The following is a 25,430-nucleotide window of genomic DNA, read 5'->3' on the forward strand; positions in this document are numbered from 1 at the left end:
CTCTTCTGTCAGTCTGTCCCAGGGCAGCTGTGGCAAGTAGCTTACCACTGTCAAGTGTGTGGAGTGAATGAATTACACAAAATGTATTCTTGTGACCAGTAAATACAGAGTTTTGCCTTTCAGCTCAGCTCACGAGCTCTCGATTTAAAGGTCAATCTGTGTTCCTACTTTCACCTATTGTCATGAGCTTTGGGTAATGACTAAAAGGACGAGAACGCGGATGCAAGCGGCCGAAATGAGTTTCCCCTGCAGAGTGGCAGGGTGCTCCTTAGAGATAGGGTGAGGAGTTCAGTCACACGGGAGGAGCTCGGAGTAGAGACGCTGCTCCTCCACATCGAGAGGAGCCAGTTGAGGTGACTTGAGCATGTGCTCTGGATGCCTCCTGGTTGCGTCATTCAGGAGGTGTTCTGGACATGTCCCACCAGAAGGAGGCTCCAGGGAAGACCCAGTTCACGCTGGAGGGACTATGTCTTTCCTCTGGCCTGGGAACACCTTGGGACAACCGGAGGAGCTGAAGAAAGTGCCCGGGGTGAAGGAAGTCTAGGAGTCCCTGCTTAGACTGCTGCCCCTGCAACCCGACCCCGGACAAGCTGAAGAAAATGGATGGGTGGATTCTTGTGAGCTTTAAACCATGTTGTAATGTTGTTATCTTATCAAAACCATCTCTGGAGTCGTGTTTTGTTACGTTCACACGTTTGAGTAATCCTGTGTTATGTCAAACCTCAAAATACTCTGTTCCACCTTGTGATGTCATGAAGCGATAGATGTCAAGTTAACAGCTGCCTTTTATTGTAAGATCAGTCAACATTGCCAACTGACGGGCTGAAATGCTCCAAATGATTGTAAAGAAGGCGCATGGAGATTAAAGACACTTCGTATTACAGCATGACACCACAAGAGCGAACAGAGTGATTTCTGTTTGAAAGAAGAACTCAGCCTAAATATGCAGGGAGCAATCTCGACGTAAAACCGAAAACAAGCCGATGGGAATGCATACTAATTGTTTCATGGTATGTTTTTCTGAGTAATCAAAAGCTATAGGAAGTACATTATGCAGCCTCACAGCACTTAGCATCATAAACAGTTTCTCATTCACATTATGGCTTTTATAGACTAAGACAAACAGTGTTTAGATCCCTGCTGTTTGCTATTGAGAGCTGTTCTCAGTGAGGGGCTGATTCCACTGACTGCTCCCGGGGTTAATGAAGACGGCAGGGGAGAAAAGGGGGGAGAAAGGGTGTGTGTATGTGCGTGTCTGTGTGTGTTTGTGTGTGTGCTTGATAGAACCTAACTGTGCTTAAGTCTCGGCTGTGTACTGGTCTGAATGACAGATTAAAGCTGGTGTGGGGGGGGGGCTCGTGCTGGGGGGCACAGGGGGAGTGGGTTCGAACAAGAAAGGGCAGAATTGTACCGAGAAGATCAATGAAGTTAATAGGGGTCAAGTTTGGGGGCAACCGAACCAAATGTGTATTAAAAAACAGCAACTTACAAGCTTTAAGTTAATGATACTTTGCAGCTGAGGTCATCAATATATTCCCTGGGGATGTGACGCTAACCGAAAGCACTACTCTGTTAAAATAAAGCTCGAACTTGAGTTTCTAACACAATCTGACCACAAAGAGTTGATTTACCTGGAACTATAACAAGTGAGATGATTTCAAGTCTCTTACACATAAAATTACAGTCACAAGCCAGCTAGAATTACAGCTTTTCAGATCCCCACACTCACCTTTTTTGCTAAACAGAACAATGAACACTTATTTGATCACAGGCTTCTGAAAATGTGCTGTTTAAATCCAGTTTTCAGGCAGCCTTGAAACTTTTTTGGTAGTGTTTGCTAATGACATTGCGTCTCCATGCATGGTACCTGCTGAATATTCCACTATAGAGATACGTGGGGGGTGGGGAACGATTATTAAAGAAATGTTTTAATTTGTTGATCTGTGAAAGGAGCAGGGTTTGTAAGATTTATCTTCTTACTGTTCCTTTTGTTTATGCAGTAAAGACAAGCCAAATAATCGTAGAAATATGTATTTATGTTAATTTGCAGATTTGTTGTTGCTGTTGTTCTCTTTAAATTGATGCCAACAAAATAATAGCATGAGCAATAAATACATAAACAAACATGTAGGACACCTCCAGCGAATGCCATGGAAAAGTACCAGCGTATTCACCTCATTATGTTAGTTATGTTGACTTCTTGAAAATGTGGAATGAAATTATTACTGCAAATGTTTGTAAATAATTAAATTTACCCTAAAATGTCAATACTGCTTATTAGTGCTGCTGAAAACAACAAGCCATAAAATTAACCAATTAGTGAGCCCAATAAACAACAAAAAATAAATAAATAAAATCGACATTTTACTACACAATACTAATAGTTCCTTGCACTTTTTCTCAGCAAATTCCACAATGAGAGGTGCAGTGTTAAAGTACATTATACTAAAGACTAAAATACTTTATATTTAGAATAACTTTGAGCCACTGTATTCCAGTACAGTTTCATTTACTTTCGAAACTGTGCAACATTATTAAGAAAACAAACAAACAAAACAAACAAACAAAAAAACAGTTCATTTCTATGCATTTTCCCTTCTCTTATCAGTGATCAACAAATGCGTAACAAGCAGTGCAGCAAACATTAAGCTGGTTTAACTCAATCTACCCCCTGTTCATAATATAACACATTTTCAGAGTAAAAAGTATTCAGAATACTGTACACAGATTGGACCATGTTACTGAATATGTTAATCAAGATCTGATAAAGGCAAGTACGTGTAGTGCCTCTGCCCTCCTGCTTTTTTATCTCTACAATAATCCAAGCCTATTAGTCCAATGAGCTTTGTAAATTTCAATCCAGTGCAGTACTTCAATACAGCGTGTACGTACAGAATACATTTTAAGGCAGGTAATCAGTATTTTAAAGGGTCTATTTTCTGATCTACGTTATAATGTTGTTTCCTCATCACAGACATACATGGAGTTGTGTTTTGTTTCATTCACACACGTTTAACACACAAATCCTGCATATTTAGGCTGAGTTCTTCTCTCAAACTGAAAACACACTATTGCACCTTGTGATGTCATGCGGTAATACAGAAGTGCTTCACTCCAAACACCTTCACAAGAATCATTTGGATGATTTCAGCCCTGACATTGCCAAGCTCTATTGAATAAAAGATAAAAAAAAATAGCTGTTAACTTGAAAACCACCACTAAGTGACATCACAAAGTGGAACAGAGTGTTTTGAGGTTTGGAGATGTAGACAAATTAAAAATACAGAGTTACTCAAACGTGTGATTGAAACAAAACATAACTCCCGGTCTGTTTGTAATGAGGTAACACTATTCCAACATGACTAAAAGCGCACAAGAGTCAATTTTGCAAAATGCAGAACTTTTAAAAATAAATACTAGGGATGTAACGATATCCAAATCTCTCTGTACAATATTATCACGATATGCATCTCACGGTACTATTTTTATTGCAATATTTTACAGCAGGGGTCTCCAACCTATAGCTTGGGAGCTCCTGGTAGCTCTCCACCCCCTTCAAAGTAGCTCACCAAGGGATTTCTGAATTACACGTATTGTGCTGAATAAGTAAAATTTGATTAAATGAATTAAATGCCTATGACTATTATGCATGTATCATTTTGATGCCTAACTTTGTTCCCTACTATAGATAATGTTTATGTTTTATAGGCATTTGACTGTACCTCATCTAAGACTCGCTGTGGCTCTTATATTTATTTTCTTGTGACCACTAAAACTAGTAGCTCTCTGGCATTTTAATTTTGTAAAAGTAGCTCACTGGAGGAAAAATATTGGAGACTCCCGTTTTAGAGAGGCTGATATAACTGTAGATAGGACACATTTTTGCTTTTAAAATACCTTGACAAGATTTTGGTGTGAATTATTTCTGTCATAATTCAAAAAATTTTAGTAAAAAACATATTTCTACATGTTGTCTGTGCTGAAATGAATCATGGGATATGTAGTTCCCAATGTTTATAAGCTGTTGCTACTATAAAACCATGCATTTAAGCAGAGGAACTTGAGTTTCGATATAATGTGACAGCCCAAGGTATGACTGTGAGACTTTTGACGATATGATATCACAATATTTTGGTTATTGTTATATCGCTAATAAATAAAATTTTTTCCCATCGTACAGCCTACAGAACCAACGAGTGCCCCTCCACACTGTACCCCACCTGTCGCCGTGCACTCCCCGCTGCTCCAGAAGAACCTCTTAAAGCCACATGCACGGGGAGCGAGCTAATTGGCAGTTAAATATATCCCTGGCTGTACCTGCGGAGCTCAGGTGAACCCACGCTCGCTCTGCTCGTAAATCTGCCCAAGACAGCGGGAGGGCAAATAAAAGTGAACAATTACACAAATCAATGAGCAAACAGCCCCGAGGAGGCCTGATTCATACGGCAGCGCTTTGAAACGGGTGATCAGGGGACGCTATGTACGCCAGAGGAATTAGCACGGCAAACAAAGCTCCTGGAACGGCGAACGCGCTTTATCAAACAAGCTAATAACACATTTGACATTGTGTATCTACTGATGAGAGCGAAATCCTCTTATCTTCTTCTCTGCGGCCACTGCTGTCCGCTAAGTGAAATACAACGGCCACTCCTGGAAGCGCTAATGTGGAAATTGTCAACATTCCAATTGGGAGGAGGAATTAAAGGTAAATATTGTCCGTGTCACCAGATTTAATTGGCTTATTAGGAACTGGCAAAGAATGTATAGCAGTTTTGTACATTCCTTTGCTTATAATGGTGACAAAGCACTTTTTAATGCCAGGAAAAGGTGGAAATTAATGTTATCGTCTGTGAATGCAAGTTTATCAATTAAGTATTAAGTAAACTTGGGCTATTTATTTCCATGGAGACAAGCAAGAGAAGTAATAAGGTGTTTTTAGCAATAAATATCCCATAGTATGGAACATTTAAAGTAAAATAATAACATCTACATGGAAAAAAAGCAAGTGATGGACCCTTCACACTCTAGAGGTGGGTAGGACTAAGTTACATGTACTTGAGTAACGTTTTTAAAGAAATAGTACTTTTTAGAGTACTTTCCTGGCAACATACTGTAGTTTCACCCTTACCTGAGTACTTGAAGTAACAGTATAGTACAAGTTTTGGTTACTCTTCTCACTGTGAGTAAGTCTACAAGTGACAAAAAGCTTTATGTTGGTCATTCCATCATGAGTTTTGTAAGATTTTTGGATCTATCCTTTAAAAATACCAGATTTTTAACATGTTTTAATATTGTGTCCTTCCAATTACATTAACTTTAAATTACAAATTGTAAATCAGTTACATCCCAACAGTTACTCTTTCACTTCAGTCTTACTTGAGTATTTTTCTCCAATCCTTTATTAACCTTACTTGAGTTATTTCTTTGACCACTACTTTGTAATTCTACTTGAGCAATATTATTTTGAAGTTATGATACTCTTACACGTATGACAGGTTTTGACGATTCTCTAATTTCTACTTAATTTAGTTCTGTAACACCTGCTGTAAATATAAATGATAGTTTTACACCAACTGAGAAGAAGTTTGTGAAGAAATGTTGAAAAAATGTGTTGAAAATTACACAAAGTGGTTTCAATTTCAATTCGATTTTAGAGAGTTTCACACTGATGTTATCACACGAGGAGGGTTCTATCAAAAATGTGGACCAATTTATGCTTACAAAACACATTTTTCTGATAAGTTAAACATGATTTCAACAAAATGTAAGTATTTTTTAATAACATTATTTGTCAAACAATCATTTCTGTGTACATTAAAGGAGTTTTGGCCTACTCTACTTCATGATTGAGAGATGTGAAATTCCATAGTGTGAGGTCATGGTTTGAAACCTAAAAAATGGCCAGACTGGGAAAGAAAGAATAACATGTTTTGTCTCCAGCTAAACTCAGACAAGACTGAAGTCATTGTCTTTGGCGCACAGACACAAAGAGACAGTGTCAGCAGTCACCTCCAGTCTCTCTCTCTAAAACCTTCAAATCAGACTAGAAATCTCGGGGTAATAATGGACCCAGACTTGAACTTTAACAGCCACATCAAATCAATAACATCTGCAGCCGGCTTCTATCTAAAAACAGCAAAAATCAAAGGTTTACAGTCTAAAGCAGACTTGGAGAGACTTAATCCATGCGTTTGTCTCCAGCAGGTTAGATACTGTAAAGGCCTGCTCACTGGCCTCTGCGGACGAGCTGTGAGACGCATGTGTCAAATGCAGCAAGTGTGCAAACGCCGAGAAGAAATGGCTCAAACCCCAGCAGCAGACATACACCCAAACCTGATCGACACAACAGGCCTAGCCACAGGGAGAGCCAGAAATCCACTGAAATCCCACAAGACACAGACACGATACCAGACAGAACAACGGCTCTCTCATAGCAAAACAGGATCATGTAGCGCGAGTTAATACGAACACTTCAAGACCAAAACGACGAGGCTCACAGCAGCAGCCACAGAGAGACGAGACACAATATTCCAATGTCAACGACTAAAATAACTTTTAAGGACAATTTTGTTACAGAGACTTAATAATCCATTTATTTATTGTTTTGGTTGTGCTTGGTTCAACAATGGTTTGTTCAAGTGCATTTTTGTTAACAAATCCTTGCTGTAAGCCCGACTACATTTGGATATTATTATGTTAACAAGTCTGTTTTATTTAGGCCTGTAGTTTTTGGTTGTGTTGCAGTTCCTGTGTTAAATGCTCTTTAGAAAGTCAAGTTTATTGATCTTTGAGAGGGTGTATTTGCATTTTTATTCCATGGTCATTATATTAGTTGAAAATGGTCTCAAAATGTCAATATTATCGTTTATCGCAATAATTTAAAATCTATTACGGGCCTAGTGAGACAGGTCTCTACTTTGGCTCAAAACTGTTTCGTTTAGCTGTGAATATGTCTTTCATTTACTGTCTTTCTCTCTTTCTTTTTTAATTATATGATGATTATTTATATTTTGATTTGTTTTTATTGTGATTTTAATGTATTATTTATTCTGTAAAGCACTTTGAATTACTGTGAGTTCGAATTGTGCTATGACTTGCCTTGTACAATCTTAAATGTAATGAACTCAACTGTTTCTTAGTCAAATGTTTATTCCAACTTGTCAAACGTACTTTAACTACTCTACCCACCTCGAAGTCATGTGTCATAAACCAATGGTACTAAAATCTTAACTGTGACCTAGAAAATTGAGGAGTTTATTATAAAAACATGTGGTAGTCCATTTCATTTTATCACTCATTCTATTTTTAGTCTCCTGTCCAAATGCACACGTCCAAAACTCGCAGATTCCCTATTCTCCTACCTGCTCTAATTCCGTGACGCATCCTTTAAATTGCCTTTATTAGATCCGCTTGTAGTAGCTTTAAATTAGCATGGCACTAGCTATTAGCGAGATCTCATTTTCATCTCTTTTCCTTACTCCACTCCGCACTTCAATTAGCCTGTGTTTTCACTCCACTACACCACCACGTATGCAGAATATCCATTACAAACCCAGGGCCCAAACGTGCTCATTAAAACTCATTTGGTTTTATATCTCTACAGGCTACAGGAGTAAGACGGGTTAACTCTGAAAATCTGTACTCAAGTAAAAAAAAAAAAAAAAAGTATGGTTACATGTAGGGATGTGCAAAAATATTGAAATATCGTTTAATGTGATGATACAGTACCGATATCGTGGGCTGCTGTATCGAGTATTTTTTGGAATATTTTACAACATTATTTTGTTAAAGAGCTACAGTTTTGTTGCTTATTCAGAGGAAGGAAACTTGTTTATGTAACACATTTGACATTTTCACTGTTATGATGATTTAAATGGTTGTTTTGTCGTATTAACTTTGCACAAGAAGTGGTTTAACAAAGACTTTTAATATCACAGCCACAATTTAGCCTTAATTTTTTTTAACCGTATCAAATCGATTTGAAATATATCGTATCGCATCTAAAGCTCACTGTATTGAGTTATGCATTGTACCGTAGTCTTTGTATGGAGGTATGTATCGTATCGTAGCCTATGTATCGAGGTATGTATCGTATCGTAGTCTTTGTATCAAGATATGTATTGTATCGTAGTCTTTGTATCGAGGTATGTATCGTATCGTAGCCTATGTATCAAGGTATGTATCGTATCGTAGTCTTTGTATCGAGGTATGTACGTGTTGTAGCTCGCGTTTCGAGGTATGTATCGGATCGTAGTCTTTGTATCGAGGTATGTATCATGTCGTAGCTTATGTATCAAGGTATGTATCGTATCGTAGTCTTTGTATCAAGATATGTACTGTATCATAGTCTTTGTATCGAGGTATGTATCGTATCGTAGCCTATTTATCGAGATATGTATTGTATCTGTGACAAAGTGGGCCTTTGTCTCATTTTAAATTCATGTTAGTTTAGGTCAGACATTTTTATTTTGAAAGGGGACTTGCTTTGCTTTGGGAGTTACCTGGATACTCACCTGGGGGGAGGTACTTCCTGCTGGGCGGGGTATAAAAGCAAAGCAGGTGTCATCAATTCGGGAGAGATTTCTGTGTAGGTTTTGGGTTGGTTTTTCACTTATTTTCTGTTTATTTGTACTTTTGTTGGGGTTAAATCCAGAAGTCTGTTTTTAAAATAAATTTTGTCTGCATAAAGACACCTTTTTTGTGTCATCTGCCTCCTACTTTGACCCCTTTGGCCAGCTTCCCCACAGTATCGTAGCCTTTGTATCGAGGTACGTATCTTATCATAGTCTTTGTATTGAGGTATGTATTGTATCGTATACATTTTTTTAAAATTTGCCAGTTCTGTTTAGTTTTTTCCATTTATGGTTGTACAAACTAACACTAATGTTAACGAAGGCACAAAAGTTTATCGTTTATGATTGTACAAAATAAACCACAATGAGAATAAAATAACATAAGATTTTTTGTTGTTGTTTGTTTTCATTTATGGTCATACACATTAATAACAATGATAAAGAAAGCACAAAATGGATCGTTTATGATCATATCAAAATAAAAGGCAATGTTAGAGAGAGTCTTCTATCAGATACAACATCAGTCTTTTATACAAAACCTGATTAAATTAACAGTTGCAAAAGGTTAAAGTTGTTTTAAATCACATTTTTCATAATCTTTGAGCTCTGGTCAATCAGAGCAGGCAATGCAAATGTAGCTGATTAAATGTCCTGTACCCAATTTTTTAACAAAATTAGTCTTGCCCCAGTACAGACATAACGTATAAGCAGCTCTTGAGGTCTAAATAATTCAAATTTTAAAACGTTTTACTGTCCGATAATCAGGAAGTGTGTGTTAGCATGCTAGTTGTTGTTAGTTCGACGGCAAAACTCCAACACAATCTGATCTCCGAGGTTTGTAAAAAGCACTTCATGGTGAATAATTAGGCTGCTCTGATTGCAAAAGTTAAGCGAGGACAAACTTTGGATCATTGGAAACTGTTTAAAATGAACTAATGTATTTTTCACGTTTTTAAGACAGTAAAAAAATCTGGTAGAACACCTTTAATTATATGGACAAAATATTCGTGAATTACTGAAGTACAATATCTATTCAAAAAGTACTACGCAGAATACAATAACGTGAGTATTTGTAGTCAGTTAGTTGAAACCACATCTGAAGCAGCATCAAGGGAAATGTACACTCAGAATCTACTACTTCATCAATCTTAAATTTATTTCAGGAAGGGATCAGTCTAGTCTCAAAATTAAACTGTTACAAGCGCATTGGCTCCAAAAAATATTATTTCACAGTTAATTTCCTGCTTCCTCCTCTGTGGGCCTGCTTTGCATATGAGATTTGCCACACTTTGCACCAATTTCACAGTTTTGATTAGTTATTTACTTCAAAACCCGCCGAGGAGAAAAAAGGTGGTGGGGATTGGTGTTGGGCTGTATTGGTGCTGATAAGATTGCTGTTAGAAGTCAGAGGGCTGCAGCAGTGGCTAAGTTGATAATAAAAACGCATCTCCCAAATGTTGGTATCTAAATCACAGGCGGAACTGGGCGGCCGTAGAATACCAATGACCGTATATGGGGTTTTGTGTTGTGTATTTGTATTCCGGATCAGAGCACAGCGCGTTCAGAGTTTGTGCAATTTGCGGGCGTAGTATCAAGGAATTCATTTATGTATTTTAAACAGCTTTGCAAAGACAAGAAAAAAGAAGTTTGAGCTTGAAAACATTTGTGTTGCAGTACTTTTCACGAGGCTCATTTACAGTTTACATTGTGGTAGTAGTAGTAATTTAATTTTGCATTTAAGTTTGCTTTTTTAAACACAAGACCTAAGGGCAATTTTAGTACATTTGTTCTCGCTTGGATTTTTTTCTTAATTTTGCTTTTAAAACTCCCCTTTTACCTCCTAATGAAGTGTTATACATCCTTCTTTTTCAGTACAACCTGTTATCTGGCAATCTACTTGCTGTAGTCGTGTCATTTGGCTGTAATAAAAGCTAAATAAAATTCACTCTTTCATACAAAACACACAGCCAACATGTATAAACATAAAAACGTGCTTAATTTACGCTTAATATAGGGTTTTAGCTACAAAAGTGCAAAATATCAAGTCTGTAAGTAAACTAAAAATATCCTTATTGCCCTCAAAACAAAACAAAACAAAGTGCAATGGCCCTATGACTTTACTGGTGAAAGTCATGGAAACAGCTCGTGTCAGGTCCAGGGCACAGAGCCACATCACTTCCTGCATTTCCACGGTGTTTATTACATTTGGATTTTTGGACTGAAATAAACCTATCAAATGAAAAATAGCAAGGAATGTGCAATTATGTAGATCAAGATGCGTAATTTGCCATTACACTGTTACAAACATAGACGCTCAGAGCAGTCGACCATTTTGACTCACTACACCAGGGGTCTCCAACCTGTAGCTCGGGACCTACCTGTAGCTCTCCACCCTCTTTCAAGTAGCTCACCAAGGGATTTCTGAATTACACGTATTGTCCTGAGTAACTCAAATATGATGAATTAAATGCCTATTATTATTATTGTGAATCAATCATTTTGATGTCTGACTTTGTGCACTCATAAATAAACAATGGTTTATTGTCTAATCGTACCCCATCTAAGTCTTGCCATGGCTCTTATATATACTTTATTTCCTGTGACTGCTAAAATAAGTAGCTCTTTGGAATTTTTGTTTTGTAAATGTAGCTCACCTTGGGGAAAAGGTTGGAGACCCCTGCACTACAATCTTTGGCAAAGTTTGGATGAATGAAAAAGGATGGAGTGCATGAATTTGGCAGAAAACAAAGTTCCTATTGGACAATCATTTTCCCTACATCATCAAGCAGCATGCGTGTAATGTAGGATAACTTTTGAAGGAAGAAAAAAGTAACTTTCTATCGTTTATAGTTGGAAAGTTATGCGCGGTTATATAAAACATGAATCATAGATCGGTGTAGCAGCTTCTTGACCAACCTTACAGCCGCTCGGGAAGATCAGAGTGAGTCCTGGGGTCGTAGTTTTGTGACGCGCTTGGAGGCTGTTGTAAACAAATACGCTGGGATCCAGAATGCATTTTGTATATTTATTACCAGATACTCAGCTATCACAGCGCAGAAGAAGATGGATAGAACTAGTTGGAAAATATAGAGGAAGAGTGGCGGTTAACAGAAATTATTGCCATGCAGCCCTGACCTTCAACCAAAACTGGGTGACAGGTAAGTGCCCGCTTATACACCATTCCACAGACACACATGCACACACACCTGCCCACGTGAGCCCCGCCCCCTCTGCACCAGAGCAACACACCCACACCCTCAACCACACAGTGCACCCGTCCTGTCTCCTACAATCAGTATCATATGCGATATCACATCTTGTCTACGATACCTTCGATCTAAAAGGGTTAACTACTGTATGTAACTTTTCTGGTGTCCACTGCTTGTTTTGATAGCTATGTTTGAAAGAATGGGATTAAAATTTTTATCTCCGTTCAGATAAATAGGTGATGCTATTAGGTCAAGTTACAGGTCAGCTCAGTGGGGAGGAGGGGCAAGCCACAATAAGAATGCATGTTTTTCAAGGTATGTCTTTAGCATGAAAAAAATAAAATAAAATAAAATAGTAACTGACTAAATACATAAGTGTGATGCCATGCTGTGGGACTTTCCAGGCACTGCAATGACATCTGTATGGACAGAAACAGGTCAGACCCACACCAGAAAAGTTACACAGTGAACTTTAACAGGCTCTGTATGTGCATTATTCCTTCATGTTAAACCTTACGATCATACATCTATAGCCAAGCTGCTCTGGGGTAGCCTGATAGAAGTGAGGCTTTTGGTGTCTTTTCAAGCGTCTTGCCCAAGGGCAGAACAAGTGTATGTGCCAGTCAGAGCTGGAATCAAACCACTGCAGATTCATAGGTACAACGTTAAAAGATAGTATGTTATTACTACAGTTTACACTTTTTTACACCTCGATCATGTGATTGTAAAAGCAAAATGTATGATCAAGGTTTGCAATTTAGTTTCTAAGTTGTAAAATAAGTGTAAAATGCCATAAATGCTATCTAATAATTTCTTAAAAACACCCCAATGAAACATAATACGCCCTCTTGCAATGCAGCAGGGATAAATACAGCCTATAGAACAAGCCCTCCTCATATCCCATAATATGCCTGCAGTGTTTGTGATGGCTGTGGCGATGGCCCTGCTGAGGTGATCAGGCGCACACAGGCTGATTGGGTATTTCACGGTGTGTTGCGGCTAATTCACAAACAACAGAATGTAGCTCTGTGTAAGCGGAGAAGGCTGGTCTGAAATAGCACCTCAATATGGCACCTGCAGTTTTTAATATTCACATTTATGTTTACTCAAGTACTTTTTTTTGAAGAAACTGTTCTTCTCAGTAGTTTAAATCTACTTGTTCCTTTTTTTTTAAGTAACAGAGCTCATATTTGACTCAAGTTTTTCATTACTAGTCTATTAAGGGTGACAATTTGAATAGGCAAGGCAAGGCAAGTTTATTTGTATAGCACAATTTGTACACAAAGTAATTCAATGTGCTTTACAGAAATAAGAAATACATTAAAATCATAATAAAAACAAATCAAAACATAAATAATCATGAAGATTAAAATTAAAAAAGAGAGACATAAATTGGAGAGAAGAGTGCGGAATGAAAACCTTTCAGTTATATGCACAGAATATGAACATTTTTGACAAGAACATTTGTGTAGTCTATTTGTGTAGTGTAACTAGGGCTGGGTATCATTCAGAAGATGCTGATACGATACATACCTCGATACATAGGCCACGATACAATACATATCTCAATACAATGAGCTTACGATTCAATAACATTCAATACGATTCAGTACAATTCAAGATGATATATTTCAATTTGATTTGATGTGGTTAAATAAAAAATAAAGGCTCAGGCCCCATCCACATTAGTACGTATTCGAGTCATTTTCGTTGTGGATGCAGTGTTCGTCCACACTAATCAAATGGAAAACTTCCAGAGATGGAACGATCTGGTAACACCAGCTCCCACGAATACATCTGAGTAAGGATCTGATCTGGCACTGTGTGGACGCCTGAAAATGTTGATACGCTGATGGATGTAGGAGCTCTAGTTGCGTCCTTATTGGACCATGTCACTGTGACTTGCGCCTTCCTGATTCACTTCGTGACATCGAACATGTGATGCTATTGTGGAAAACAGTCGTGTGACTAGCGTTTCAGGCCGTTTTGCGTTACTCTGTGGATTTGGAAGGCTCTGACTGTGGACACAGAAACGACTTGTCTGGACGCAAATTGTTTCCAATAGGGTGATTCATTTCAGTGTAAACATAGATGAATCACCCTATTGGAAACAATTTGCCTAAATCATGGCTGTGATACTAAAAGTGTTTGTTAAACCACTTCTTGTGCAAAGTTCATATGAAACACAAACATTTTAATCATCAAAACAGTGAAAATGTCAAATGTGTCACATAAACTAATTTCCTTTCTCTGATAAAGCAACAAAACTGTAGCTCTTTCACAAAATAATTTAGTAAAATATACAAAAAATACTTTTGGCGATATATCGATACAGCAGCCCACGATATTGATACTGTATCATCACATTACACGATAAGATATATCGACATTTCAATATTTCTGCACACTCCTAAGTGTAACCTAGTTAGAACGTAACCTAAGTGTAACATACCAAGGCTTTCACTTATCAAGAATACTTTTTTGCAGTAGTTTTCAGATACCATACTTTAACACACAATTGAGTAACATGTTTCACTCAAGTAACACAACTTGAGTACAAGTTTATTTTTCCCACTGTAAGTCTACAAATTACACAATCTTTAACGTGTTTTTTGCATTGCTCTTGTGGTCTATTATTTGAAAATTCAAGATTTTGAGTATTTGAGATTTTGTCCTTCCAGCTGAAATAAATTTCAAATAAATCAGACAATTTTGGCTACTCTTTCAGGCACTAGTTGTAATATACAATAGTAGCATTTTTTCTGTCTACTCTTCCCCCTTTGCCTTTTACTCATTTGAAAAACCAACACGCTTTATTATTCTGTTGACACCAGTTCATTTGTGTCATTTCCAAAATGAATTTCCATCATCAAAACAGCATTAAGATTACATTAGTGGAGAGGTGATAGGAGTGAACGCAAACTAGAAGAGATTCAAAACCTGAGGCGAATGTTTATAAAGATTAAGGCAGCGTCCATATTGTCGCTGTCAGATAAGGATGCGATGGTTGCCACGGTGACGGTTATGCACGGCTGTAAGAAGGATGCTGAGGAATTCCTACCTGGAGAGATTGTGTACATGTGCATAAAATCCACACTGTTTCTCAATCCTTTGTGTTTTTTTGTAGTTTTTTTTTTTTTATTTGTAATCCGGCATGTTTGTTTTGACAAGAACAGAGCACATGTGTCTCTGATTGGTTAATCAGCCTGTCAATCAAACGCTTTTGAAATCAGGGAGGCGGGATACAATTCCAGATGGACATTTTTTTGTAAAGTTTTGTCAAAGCGTGTGGTTTTGGCTGGACATGTAATAACTGAGAGGCATACATACACATCGCCCTTTGCTTTGACATCACGCTGGGGGTGTTCTACATATATCTCTTTTGCCGGAATGTTCAGCAGTTACCATGACACAATGCACACATTAGCAAACTGTCAAAAAAGTTTAAGATGGTCTGAAAACTCGTTCATACAGATACATCACACAGATAGCAATTGTGGGGCCCTAGGTGAACTTCAGTTTGGAGCTCTCACTGTAATGCACTGTTTTTTGTTTGTTTTGTTTTGTTTTTTACTCTATTTATTGTTTGTTTTTCCCCATTGTTCTTGAGACATGCACATCTCTATAAATTTGAATTATGGAAACTTGTGTTATTAATTTGGTAGGCTACTAGATAACCAGAACTGGAAGCAGTTGTATTATTTATTTATTTATTTCCCTATTTTTTTGGTGGTTGGTAATAATAAAAATGTGAAATGAGTGTGTAATTAAATTGTTATCCAGAGACCATTCATGACTAACATGTGGTGAGTCAGTATAATCACATTTTCTTTGTGTTTTAGTCATTTTTAAGTAGCTTTTCTGTATTTTGCCTCAACAAATTTCAATGTATGCCTCGCTGTACTGTTGGCTGGTGTCAAATTGGTCAAAAATAGGGACACTTGGGACATTTCTTGTATAAAACTGAGACAAATCACTGGTTTTGGATAAATCTGCTGGGACAGGGGACACAAGCATCAAAACTGGGACTGTGCTGGATAAATAGGAACATCTGGTCACCCTAAATGCAACTCATCTCACCTTGTACTTCCAGTTAAATCAGATCTTTACACTCAGATTGTGTTAAAATAAAGCACAGATTCAAATAAAGTACAGGTTAGAATGGGTTAAAATAAAAAAAAACACAGGTTATTTGGGTTAAAATAAAGCGCAGATTAAAGTCTAATGACGTCTCAGACACAGAAGAGCCTACATCTAGCGTCACAGCCCCGGAGAAACGTCGACGACATCAGCTGCGAAGTATCAGCTCTGCATTCTGTACGTTGCCACACTGCTTTAACAGAGCATACAATTAGCTGACAGAAAACATCAGCTAATTAGGCCTAAACCATTACAACAGTGAAACAATACCCTCTCCGCTACGTTTAATTAGCCGTTTAATTTACTTTAGCGAATGTGCTTTTGGCAGCGCAATATCTACACGCCTTTATCAGTCTGATGATCCGATGGTTATTTCCATTAAGCTCACCGATTAGACATAATAGGGGAGCACTTGTGGTAGGCTCACCTATCAAGGATACGGCGAATATGAGTGGAAGTATTAACATGACTTTTGCATCGGCTGCCCCTCGCTCTGACTCTTGCTCATTCAAACAGCTCGGAGCGCAGAAAGACGATGTGAGCGAATCAATGGAGGTTACATCACAAAGGTTTAATATAGCACCCGCAGGATTCTACCAGAGCTGAGGTCTTGAGTTTCTGGAAATAATTTGTAAAAGTAGCTGAGCAAATGTTTTTTTTTTTTTTAGAAGAGTTGCTTTTTTATTTCAAGGTATTTACTTTCCAATAAAAAGACCTGCTGTTCGGCAATTTGCAAGACGGTTAATGCCTCACCGTGGAACTTTCCAGGCAACAAGCAAGCGCCTTAAAATGTACCATATTTTTTGGACTATAAGGCACTCTTAAAATCTTTTTCTCACAAATCTACAGTGTGCCCCATAATCCGGTGCACCTTATGTACTAATTCTGGTTGCTCTTACTGACCTTGAACCGATTTTATGTGGTACACGATGCTCAAAAATGTGTCAAAAATCAAAAATGTGTCAAAATGTTGTAGTATGACTTTGGTAAACTACGAAGCCACACTGCTTGATGGATTGTCAGAGCATTACAGCTACTCTAGTCAGGAGTCTCGTGGAGTAAGTCATGTCCTTTAGTCCAACAGAAGCTGAATCACATCAGCGCACAAGGAGCGAGCTGTTTTTTCAGATTCAGTTTATGCAAATTAGCCATGTGGTTTTAAGTTTTGTTTCTGTAAAATGTAAACAAATGTGCGCAAAGCTGAATTAAACACATCATTACTGACTGTATATTTGAGTCCTCCTTGTAGGGAAAAAAAACTAAAAAACTTTAATTATCCACCCACATTTACATTCATAATACAAATTCACCAAGACATGGAGGCAACACTGGGCGAATTACGCCACGATCTGCCAATGGATCGTGGACGCCTGGGCTAAAGGATCAGTCTTAAGTGTCGTCCGGTTGTTTCACTTAATGTGCGTTATAATCCGGTGTGCCTTATGTATGAAAATAAACAAGAGAATTCAACATGATTGATATTGCTCCTTAAAACTTATTGTGCCTTATAGTCTGAAAAATACGGTAATAACTGAAAATACTACTGCTTAAACTACTAATACTACTGTGTCACCTGCTTGTAGCATGGAGATAGACAAGTTAGGGAATGCTGTACTGAGGAACATTCCTGTCAAATGAATCATATCTCCACAACATTACAATTAGATTTGCCTGCTTCTAGTTTAAAGGTGCACTGTATAATTTTTCTGGTGCAGGGTCCTACACCAGAAACTTGCTTGTTTTTATGCACTGCAGAAAAGCTTGACCAACAATTTAAGATATAAACACATAAATCTATCAGAACATGACTTAAAAGTAGTGAAATTATCTGTCCATGCAGCAAGACATCTTAAAATAAACCGCCTCTAGACTAGAATTAAACTGTCTCTGAACTAGTAAGTACATAATAAATCTGAAAACAAGATGAATAACCTAAGATATAAGTTTTAAAATCTTGGATCAAAGAAATTTACGGTGTAGAGTTATTATTGCTTTGTCTAGAATGTTCCACAGACGAATCCCATCTTTCTTAAAGGAGTCAAGGTCAGATCTGTGGAGAGGCAACCCTATTTACAAAGAGAATTATTGCATTTTTGAGCAATAGAAACACCAAACATCCCAGGCAAAGCAATAACATTACCATGGAAACCAGCAGATGGCAGAATATCCACGAGAAAAGTTATGCAATGCACCTTTAAGAATAATAATGAAGCATGAAATGTATATATTTTTGGACACTCAAAGATGCTTTACAATGCTTTATTCATTCACTCCACAAACAGTGAATAAGCAGCGATTGTCGTCACAGCTGCCCATGGTTGAACACTTAAGTAGGTGATATACTTTTTATATGGGGTAGTATTTCTTGAGTACAGTGTTAAGAGTACTTTTACAGTATTTTGGAGACTTTATCTAGACTCGTCAGCATCACAACTTTGTCGCGGTGCAGCCCTCCCTCCTCTAATCTGGGTTCGTCATACATCTTGACTTTGAGAAAATTACCTTCCTTATCGGCGCTCCAAAAAGGCTTAGTGCTTTTAAGCGCTAATGCTACATTTTTCTGCTCTAAGCTACGGACCACTTCACACCTCCCCCAGCCCCGTGCACTGACAGAGGCAGTGCAGAGGCTTCAGACCTGCTCAGAATAGACTTACTATGGATAGAGCTGTCCTTATTTTACACATGCATTTGATTTGTTGAATAGACAGACTTAAAGGGCCCATACAACGCTATTTTCTGATCTATGTTATAATGTTGTTTACTCATCACAAACAAAATTAGAGTTGTGTTTTTTTTCATTCACACGTTTAACACAAAAACCCTGCACATTTAGGGGTTCTTGTGTTAAAGAGGCTTCTTGTTCTAACAGAAAACACACTGTTCCACTTTGTGATGTCACGTGGCAATACAAGAGGTGATATACTGTGCTTTTAAACTCCATTCACCTTCACTAGAATCATTTGGATGATTTCAGCCCTAGAATTACCAATCGCTGCTAAACAAAAGGTAAAAAGTAGTTGTTAAATTGAAAACTAGTGCATCCACTCAATTTCATTTCTCTCCAGCGACTAGGTCAGGAATCAGAATACACTAGACAGTTTGCAAGAATCCCAGAAGTTGTAGACTGCGCACCGGCCAATCAGTGAAGAGCTGTGAAGCCATGACGTCAAACTCAAGCACCTGTCTGGGTCCCTTTTGTGGTACAGCACAACAGTAAACAAAGCGGTCAAGATGGATGTAGACGAAACCAGACATTCTGTGTTGGCAACGATTTCCGAGATTGAGGATTTAAAGCCGGAACAAAGAGAATGTTTGGTGAATTTTATCAAAGGGAAAGACGTTATTGCTCTTCTTCCTACGGGATTTGGTGCATTACATATGTCATGACAAAATCGCAAAGATTGGTTAAATAAAAATGTACTGGTCTACCGTCGATTGAATGAATCCTAATGCTGCGAGGTCAGACAGTTTCCACAAAGTGAAACCAGTTGATGAATCAGGCTAGAAAACTACAGCTTCATGAGATCTCAAGATGGAACAGCACATTTTGAGCTTTAGACAGACTAATAATAAAGGATTACTCAAACATGTGAATGAAACAAAACACAACTTGAAGCTCACATAACATGCCTTAAAGCTCACAGAAGTCAATTTTGTGTAATATAGGAAATTTAAAGCTACTATTAGTAAGTTAATTACATTTTCACCAGTAGAGGGCACGTATAGTATCTTTAAACAATGCAATAGTAACTACTTTACTCTGTGTATTGGTACTTTACAACTTTTTAGATATCTTAGTTATTACTGATGTTTCTATTTATATATCAATGCAAATTTGAGCTGTGCTTCCGCAAACCGCCCTGGGGCAGACTGACGGATGCCTGGCTGCCAATCTGTGGTTGCTCCAACCTTCATTCACACATCGCTGTGACACAATAGAACAGGTCAGGAGGGAGAGAGAAGTGTCTTGCCCAAGGACAGAAGAGAGGTGTACTGTGCAAGAAAGCTGGAGTTGGAGATTGAACCCTCAACTTTCTTGCAGTAATGAAAGTAATTATGCCGGCTCAAAATGTAAAAAAAACCCCAAAACAAAAAATAAAAATAAAAATATGAATATAGTAAAACCTAACCACACTTTTTGCTACAAAGAATTTGCCAAGGACATTTTCAACTATGTATGTGCATTGGTGCAGGCAAAGCAATGGTTTTAATGTTTCATAAACTTATTGAGATGAAAGTGTTGGTTGCCATGGTAACACTATGCTAGACTCATGACCAAGAGTTCATCTCTAAGTGGGTGAATCTAATCAACAAGCCAAAAACTATTCTTCAAAAATACAATTATTACTTACCCTAATTAGCAACTTCTAACTTGAGTTTTATCATGACTCATATTACGTAAAATAAACTGGTCTGTTTGTGGAAAAGATGTGTTTATGATGTGTCCACACTTATTTGGTCCTGTTCTAGACCTGGTTTAGTTCTGGGTTTAGTCCCACTATGATCTGAAGCTACAAGTGTGAATGCATCCTTAGTCCTGGTTAAGTCCTGGTTCTTCCCCCATTATTTTCTTCATTATTTTAGTCCTGATTTAGTCCCTTTTTTTATGATTTGCAATGTTTACGTATCAGTTTAGTCTTATTTTAGTCTCCTTATTGATTCTCGTTTCACCAGGTTTATATCAGGGATGCACAAATATCGATGCTGGTAACCGATATCAACTCCAATCCAGAAAAAAAATGGTTTCAAGGATAAAAGTTCATCGCATATTTTCAGTCTCTGCTGTGATATTGGTTGAAATCAGGTACCAGAAGATGTAGATGATGAAGCATTGATATCGATATTGGCAAACGCAACTTTATTTATCAGGCACTTTAATGTATCGAAACTGAAAAAGCTGGATGGTACAACACTAGTTTGGTCCTTATATTTACTAATGCATAGTCTAGTTCAAATTCTGGTTAACAATTGTTCAATCCTATATCATATTTCCCCTGGTATCCCAATTTTTTTTTTTCGTCTAGCCCTCCACCAGGCTCGTACCTCCTTGGATGGGACACAGATGCACTTACTGATGCATAGTTTAAGTTCTGGTTAACTTGTTCCATCCTAAACAGTTTTCACAATACAAAATGGTACAAGTTTATGTCTGAGTTTAAGCTCTTGTTTAATCCTAAACAGATTTCCAAAAGCAAATCTCGTACATCCTTCGACGAGACACGAGACCCCTTGACATCAGGATCACCAGCTTTAGGTTAGCCTTTATTTATCACAGCATAATTTAAGTTTAAGCTCTTACTGAATCCTAAAAAGGTTTCCAAATGCAAATCTCATACCTCCTTGGACGGGACACGAGACCCCTTTACATCAGGACCACTGGGTTTAGGTTAGCCCTTATTTAATTTAAGTTTAAACTCTTGTTGAATCCTAAACAGGTTTCACAGTACAAGATACTACAAGTCACGTACCTCCTTGGACGGCACGCGGGAGCCCTTTCGTCTGGACCACCAGCTCTCCACCATGGCGATGAGGCAGGAGAGGAGCACGCCGGCCGCCAGCACGCAGAAGACCCCGGCGAAGCTGTGGATGTCCAGGGCGTTTCCGGTGCGTCGCGTCTGGACTGAGCTGTACAGGTCGCAGGGGCTGTCACGAGGCCACCACTTCAGCTTCAGCACGTCCATGTCTCCGTTCTGCTGAAGCTCCAGGATCCTGAGGGACAAAAACAGTTCAAGACTTTTTAGAGTCGTGGAATTAATGACAGAGTGGGGTAAAGTTGCCAAAAGTTGTGTGTAACGAAGGGGGATTTTACTTCTGTGGGGTAATAACTGCTAACACATGACATATTTTGATGAGTATGTTACCATTAAATGTTTTGAAGATAATATATTCACCAAAAACAACATATTAAAATTAAATGTTTTATGAATTTCACTACGTTTTGAGTTTCCCTTTCCTCAGCTTTCCGCACTTAAGTCACTCCGCCTTAAATTACTGCGCATCGTATCAGGGTTGTCGAGCTGTACAATTCTGTATCATACTTTTGTATATTTATGGAGAATTTTCGTGTGGGAGCAGATGACGTAGGCTTGTGGGCCGAGTATTAGGCGAAATCTTACATCTCACTGTAAGGAGAGTTTGAATAGTGCCCGAGAGAGATCATTAAAAGACTGAAACATGCAAACCTTTTCAGGCATGTTTTTGATGAGGGTTGATGATGGTGGAAAGCTCGGAAAATTCTTCATGGGGATATACAAATTTTATGACATAGTGTGAAATATATTAGTCAAATGAATAACATTTCCATGGAAACAAGCAGAAGTAGTTTGTGGAGATGCAAGCCTACTCACACTTAGGATGCCTGTTTTCGATATTCTTCAGTAGAGGTGGGTATCATGGGAAGTTTCCGATATAGGTCACAATACGATGCATGTCTCTATATAGTGAGCTTTCAGTACGATATATTTCAAATTGAATCGATACAGTTCAGTATAAAATAAAGGCAAAATAATGTCTGTGATACTAAAAGTCTTTGTAAAACCACTTCTTGTGCAACATTTTAATCGTCAAAACTGTGAAAATGTCAAAAGTTTTGCATCTCAACAAGCAACACAACTGTAGGTCTGTAACAAAATTATTTAGTAAACTATATCAAAAAATACTCTTGGTGATATATATCGATACAGCAGCCCACGATATCGATACTGTATCATCACATTAAACAATACGATATATCGATATTCTGATATTTTTGCATACCCCTATTCTTCAGTGCAATGAAAATATCCCAAATTAAACTTTTTTCTTGGATAAAATGTGAAGCTTTACACATTAAAATGACTTTTATGCAAGTACGAAGTAGTGGTCCAAGAAATCACTCAAGTAGGAGTTAAAAAACTACAAAATCTGTCACTCAAAGAACAAAGGTATGGCTTGAATTTGGAGTCTGACCTCAACAAAACAAAACTGTCAGGCCGGTTATTTAAAAACAGCAGTCAGGCATACACGTATTATAGTAATAAATCTATTAGAGGCAACATTATACACAAAATGACTTTACTTTCACCTTTAGTATTTAACTCAATCTTCTAGTAGACATTTTCCATATGATTACACCACTGCACCACCCTCTGCAGTCACACTCCCTCCGCCGTCCATGTGGGGGCAGTGTTGTCTAAGCCACAGCTCGGGTTGCCTCCTGACAGCCACATTGGGCTGTCAAACTCATTATGGCTAGCATTAATATGTTTTGCAGCAGCACGGAGCGGGTACACTGCCACAATGTCATTACGCAGGGCGGCTTTAGCGCTGGATTGATGACTTCACTGAGGATAGCGCTCAGAGGTTGATGGGGTCCCTCTGTTTGCCTTCAGCGTATTATTTAAAGCGCCGCGTTCATTTGGATGGGCACACAAAGGCTGATATAAGACAATCTGCAGGAGGTTAGAGGTAGCAAAACAGAGGGATACAGCAGCTAAACTGTAGGTGTTTGAAATAGGGAGACCAGGAGAGCGTTAAGAAAGAGTACTGCAACTGGTGTAGTGCTTTTGTGATACAAAAATTTCAAACTTGATACTAAGGAATAGACTCTATGCTCAAAACAGATTCAGATACCACAATGATAATAAAAAAAATGACTCTTTCTTTGCGACGTTCAACATTAAATCATAGTACTTTCTTTTATATTACCACATGGTCTTATATTTTTGTAATCTCTCAGTCATCCTTTTAAGTTCCACAGTGGTCCTTGGGCATATACTAGTCTATGTGCTCTTATACTTCATTTTAAATCTATTCAGTAAATGTTCATTTCTGTCCTCTGAATGTGAATGACTTTTTAGTATCGATACTTGCTCAAAATAGTATCTAGTTTCGATTAGGGATAATATATTGTGATATCGTATCGTCAAAGTTCTCATAATAATATCGTGGACCATCACAATATATCGAATTACAAGTTTCGTTGGTTAAATGAAGAGTTATGGTGCAGCGATAGCTAAAAAATAAAGACAGAGAGAACTACATAGACCATGATCCTTTGCTCCATTTCAGTGTAGACTACAAGGAGAAATAACAGTTCTAAACACGTTTAAGTCTTAGTTCTTTGGAGTAAGTCGTGTCAAGGCATTTTAAGAGGAAAAAGTAGCACATTAACAGTTTTGTCCAAAAAATATTGCAACAAATATCTTACCGTGAGATGTATATCATGAAAACATCGTACTTCCCATGATATCGCAGTAAATATTGTACCGTGACGTTCATACTGTGATGATATCGTATCGTGAGACTTGGATATAGTTACACCCCTAGTTTCGATACCGGTTTAAGTATCAATTATCTGATTTTTGATACTTGACAACTCTGTATCGTAGGGCTGTGACAGTACTCAAAATTTTGTGATATCGTATCGTCAAAAGTCTCAGAATAATATCATGGACTGTCACAATATATCGAATCAGAAGTTTCTTTGCTTAAATGCATTTTTTATAGTAGCAACAGCTTATAAACATCAGGAACTACATAGCTCATGATTCATTTTAGTATAAACAACATGAAGAAATATGTTTTTTACTTGAAACCTTGGGATTGTGAGATCAGGGTATTTTAAAAGCAAAAAAGAGTCCATCTCCAAAATATCGTGATAATATCGTATCGTGCGATTGGGATATCATTACATCCCTACTATATAGCAGAAGAAATATGAAGTAGTGGTGAAGGTATAAAAGGTATTATACACGATGTAACTTTTTTGGTTGTGATTCTGCTTGTCTCCATGGAGATGTTACAGCATGACAGTAAATGTTCCTGTCTGCATGAAGACAAGCAGGTGACAACACCAGGCAACGCATTAGAGAAACTGCATTTCTCAGTCAGCTCAGTCCTTGTTATCTTTCCCTACGTCATTATAGGTATAGGTATAATATCCCCTACAACTGAAGCATAGATTAGACTGCACTAGGCTGGAACTGATCTTGAAAGTTCATGTCTCTGGGTCCTGGGTCTTGTATTGACAATAAATAAACTTCTATTCATGTCTCTTCTTCCAGCTTTTTATTCTACAGCACCAAGTTACTGGTCAGATCTGTGGAAAGGGGGCCCAGCTCACTGTAAGAATGCATGTTTTCAGGGTATTTTTGAGTAATAAAGCTGCTATACTGTGGAAAATTCCAGATAAAGCAATAACATCACGAAGACAAGCAGGTGGTGGATCCCCGTGAGAAAAAAAAACTACATAGTGAATCTTTTAAGTAGTTCAACTCAGCCCAACTTTATTTCTAGAGCACTTTAAAAACAACACAGCCAACCAACCGTGATGCACACCAATCCAACATTACAACATAACAAGCAGTGACAAATGGTAGTCATCCCTAAAACAAAAAAGCCAAAGAGAAAAGGTGAGACTTAGTGAGACTTAAAAACAGGGAGTGAGTGAGTCAGTCGGCCTGATGTGCAGAGGGAGCTGAAGAGTTATAATGTCAGTATAAAAACTCATTTGTTCACGAGTGGAAGC

At 37.9% G+C, this 25,430-nt stretch overlaps 1 protein-coding gene across 1 annotated transcript in view; it reads right to left on the reverse strand.

Moving 5' to 3' along the window:
- grid2 (glutamate receptor, ionotropic, delta 2) overlaps positions 1-25,430 on the reverse strand; it is a 1,594,008-nt gene that overhangs the window by 13,086 nt on the left and 1,555,492 nt on the right. The window contains exon 15 of the mRNA XM_055161426.1: positions 21,391-21,631. Coding sequence (XP_055017401.1) covers positions 21,391-21,631 — 241 coding nt within the window. The remainder of the gene's footprint in view (positions 1-21,390; positions 21,632-25,430) is intronic.

This window comes from Boleophthalmus pectinirostris, unplaced genomic scaffold, assembly GCF_026225935.1.
Source record: "Boleophthalmus pectinirostris isolate CB_2022bp ecotype Guang Dong unplaced genomic scaffold, ASM2622593v1 HiC_scaffold_4, whole genome shotgun sequence".
Lineage (NCBI taxonomy): Eukaryota > Metazoa > Chordata > Actinopteri > Gobiiformes > Gobiidae > Boleophthalmus > Boleophthalmus pectinirostris.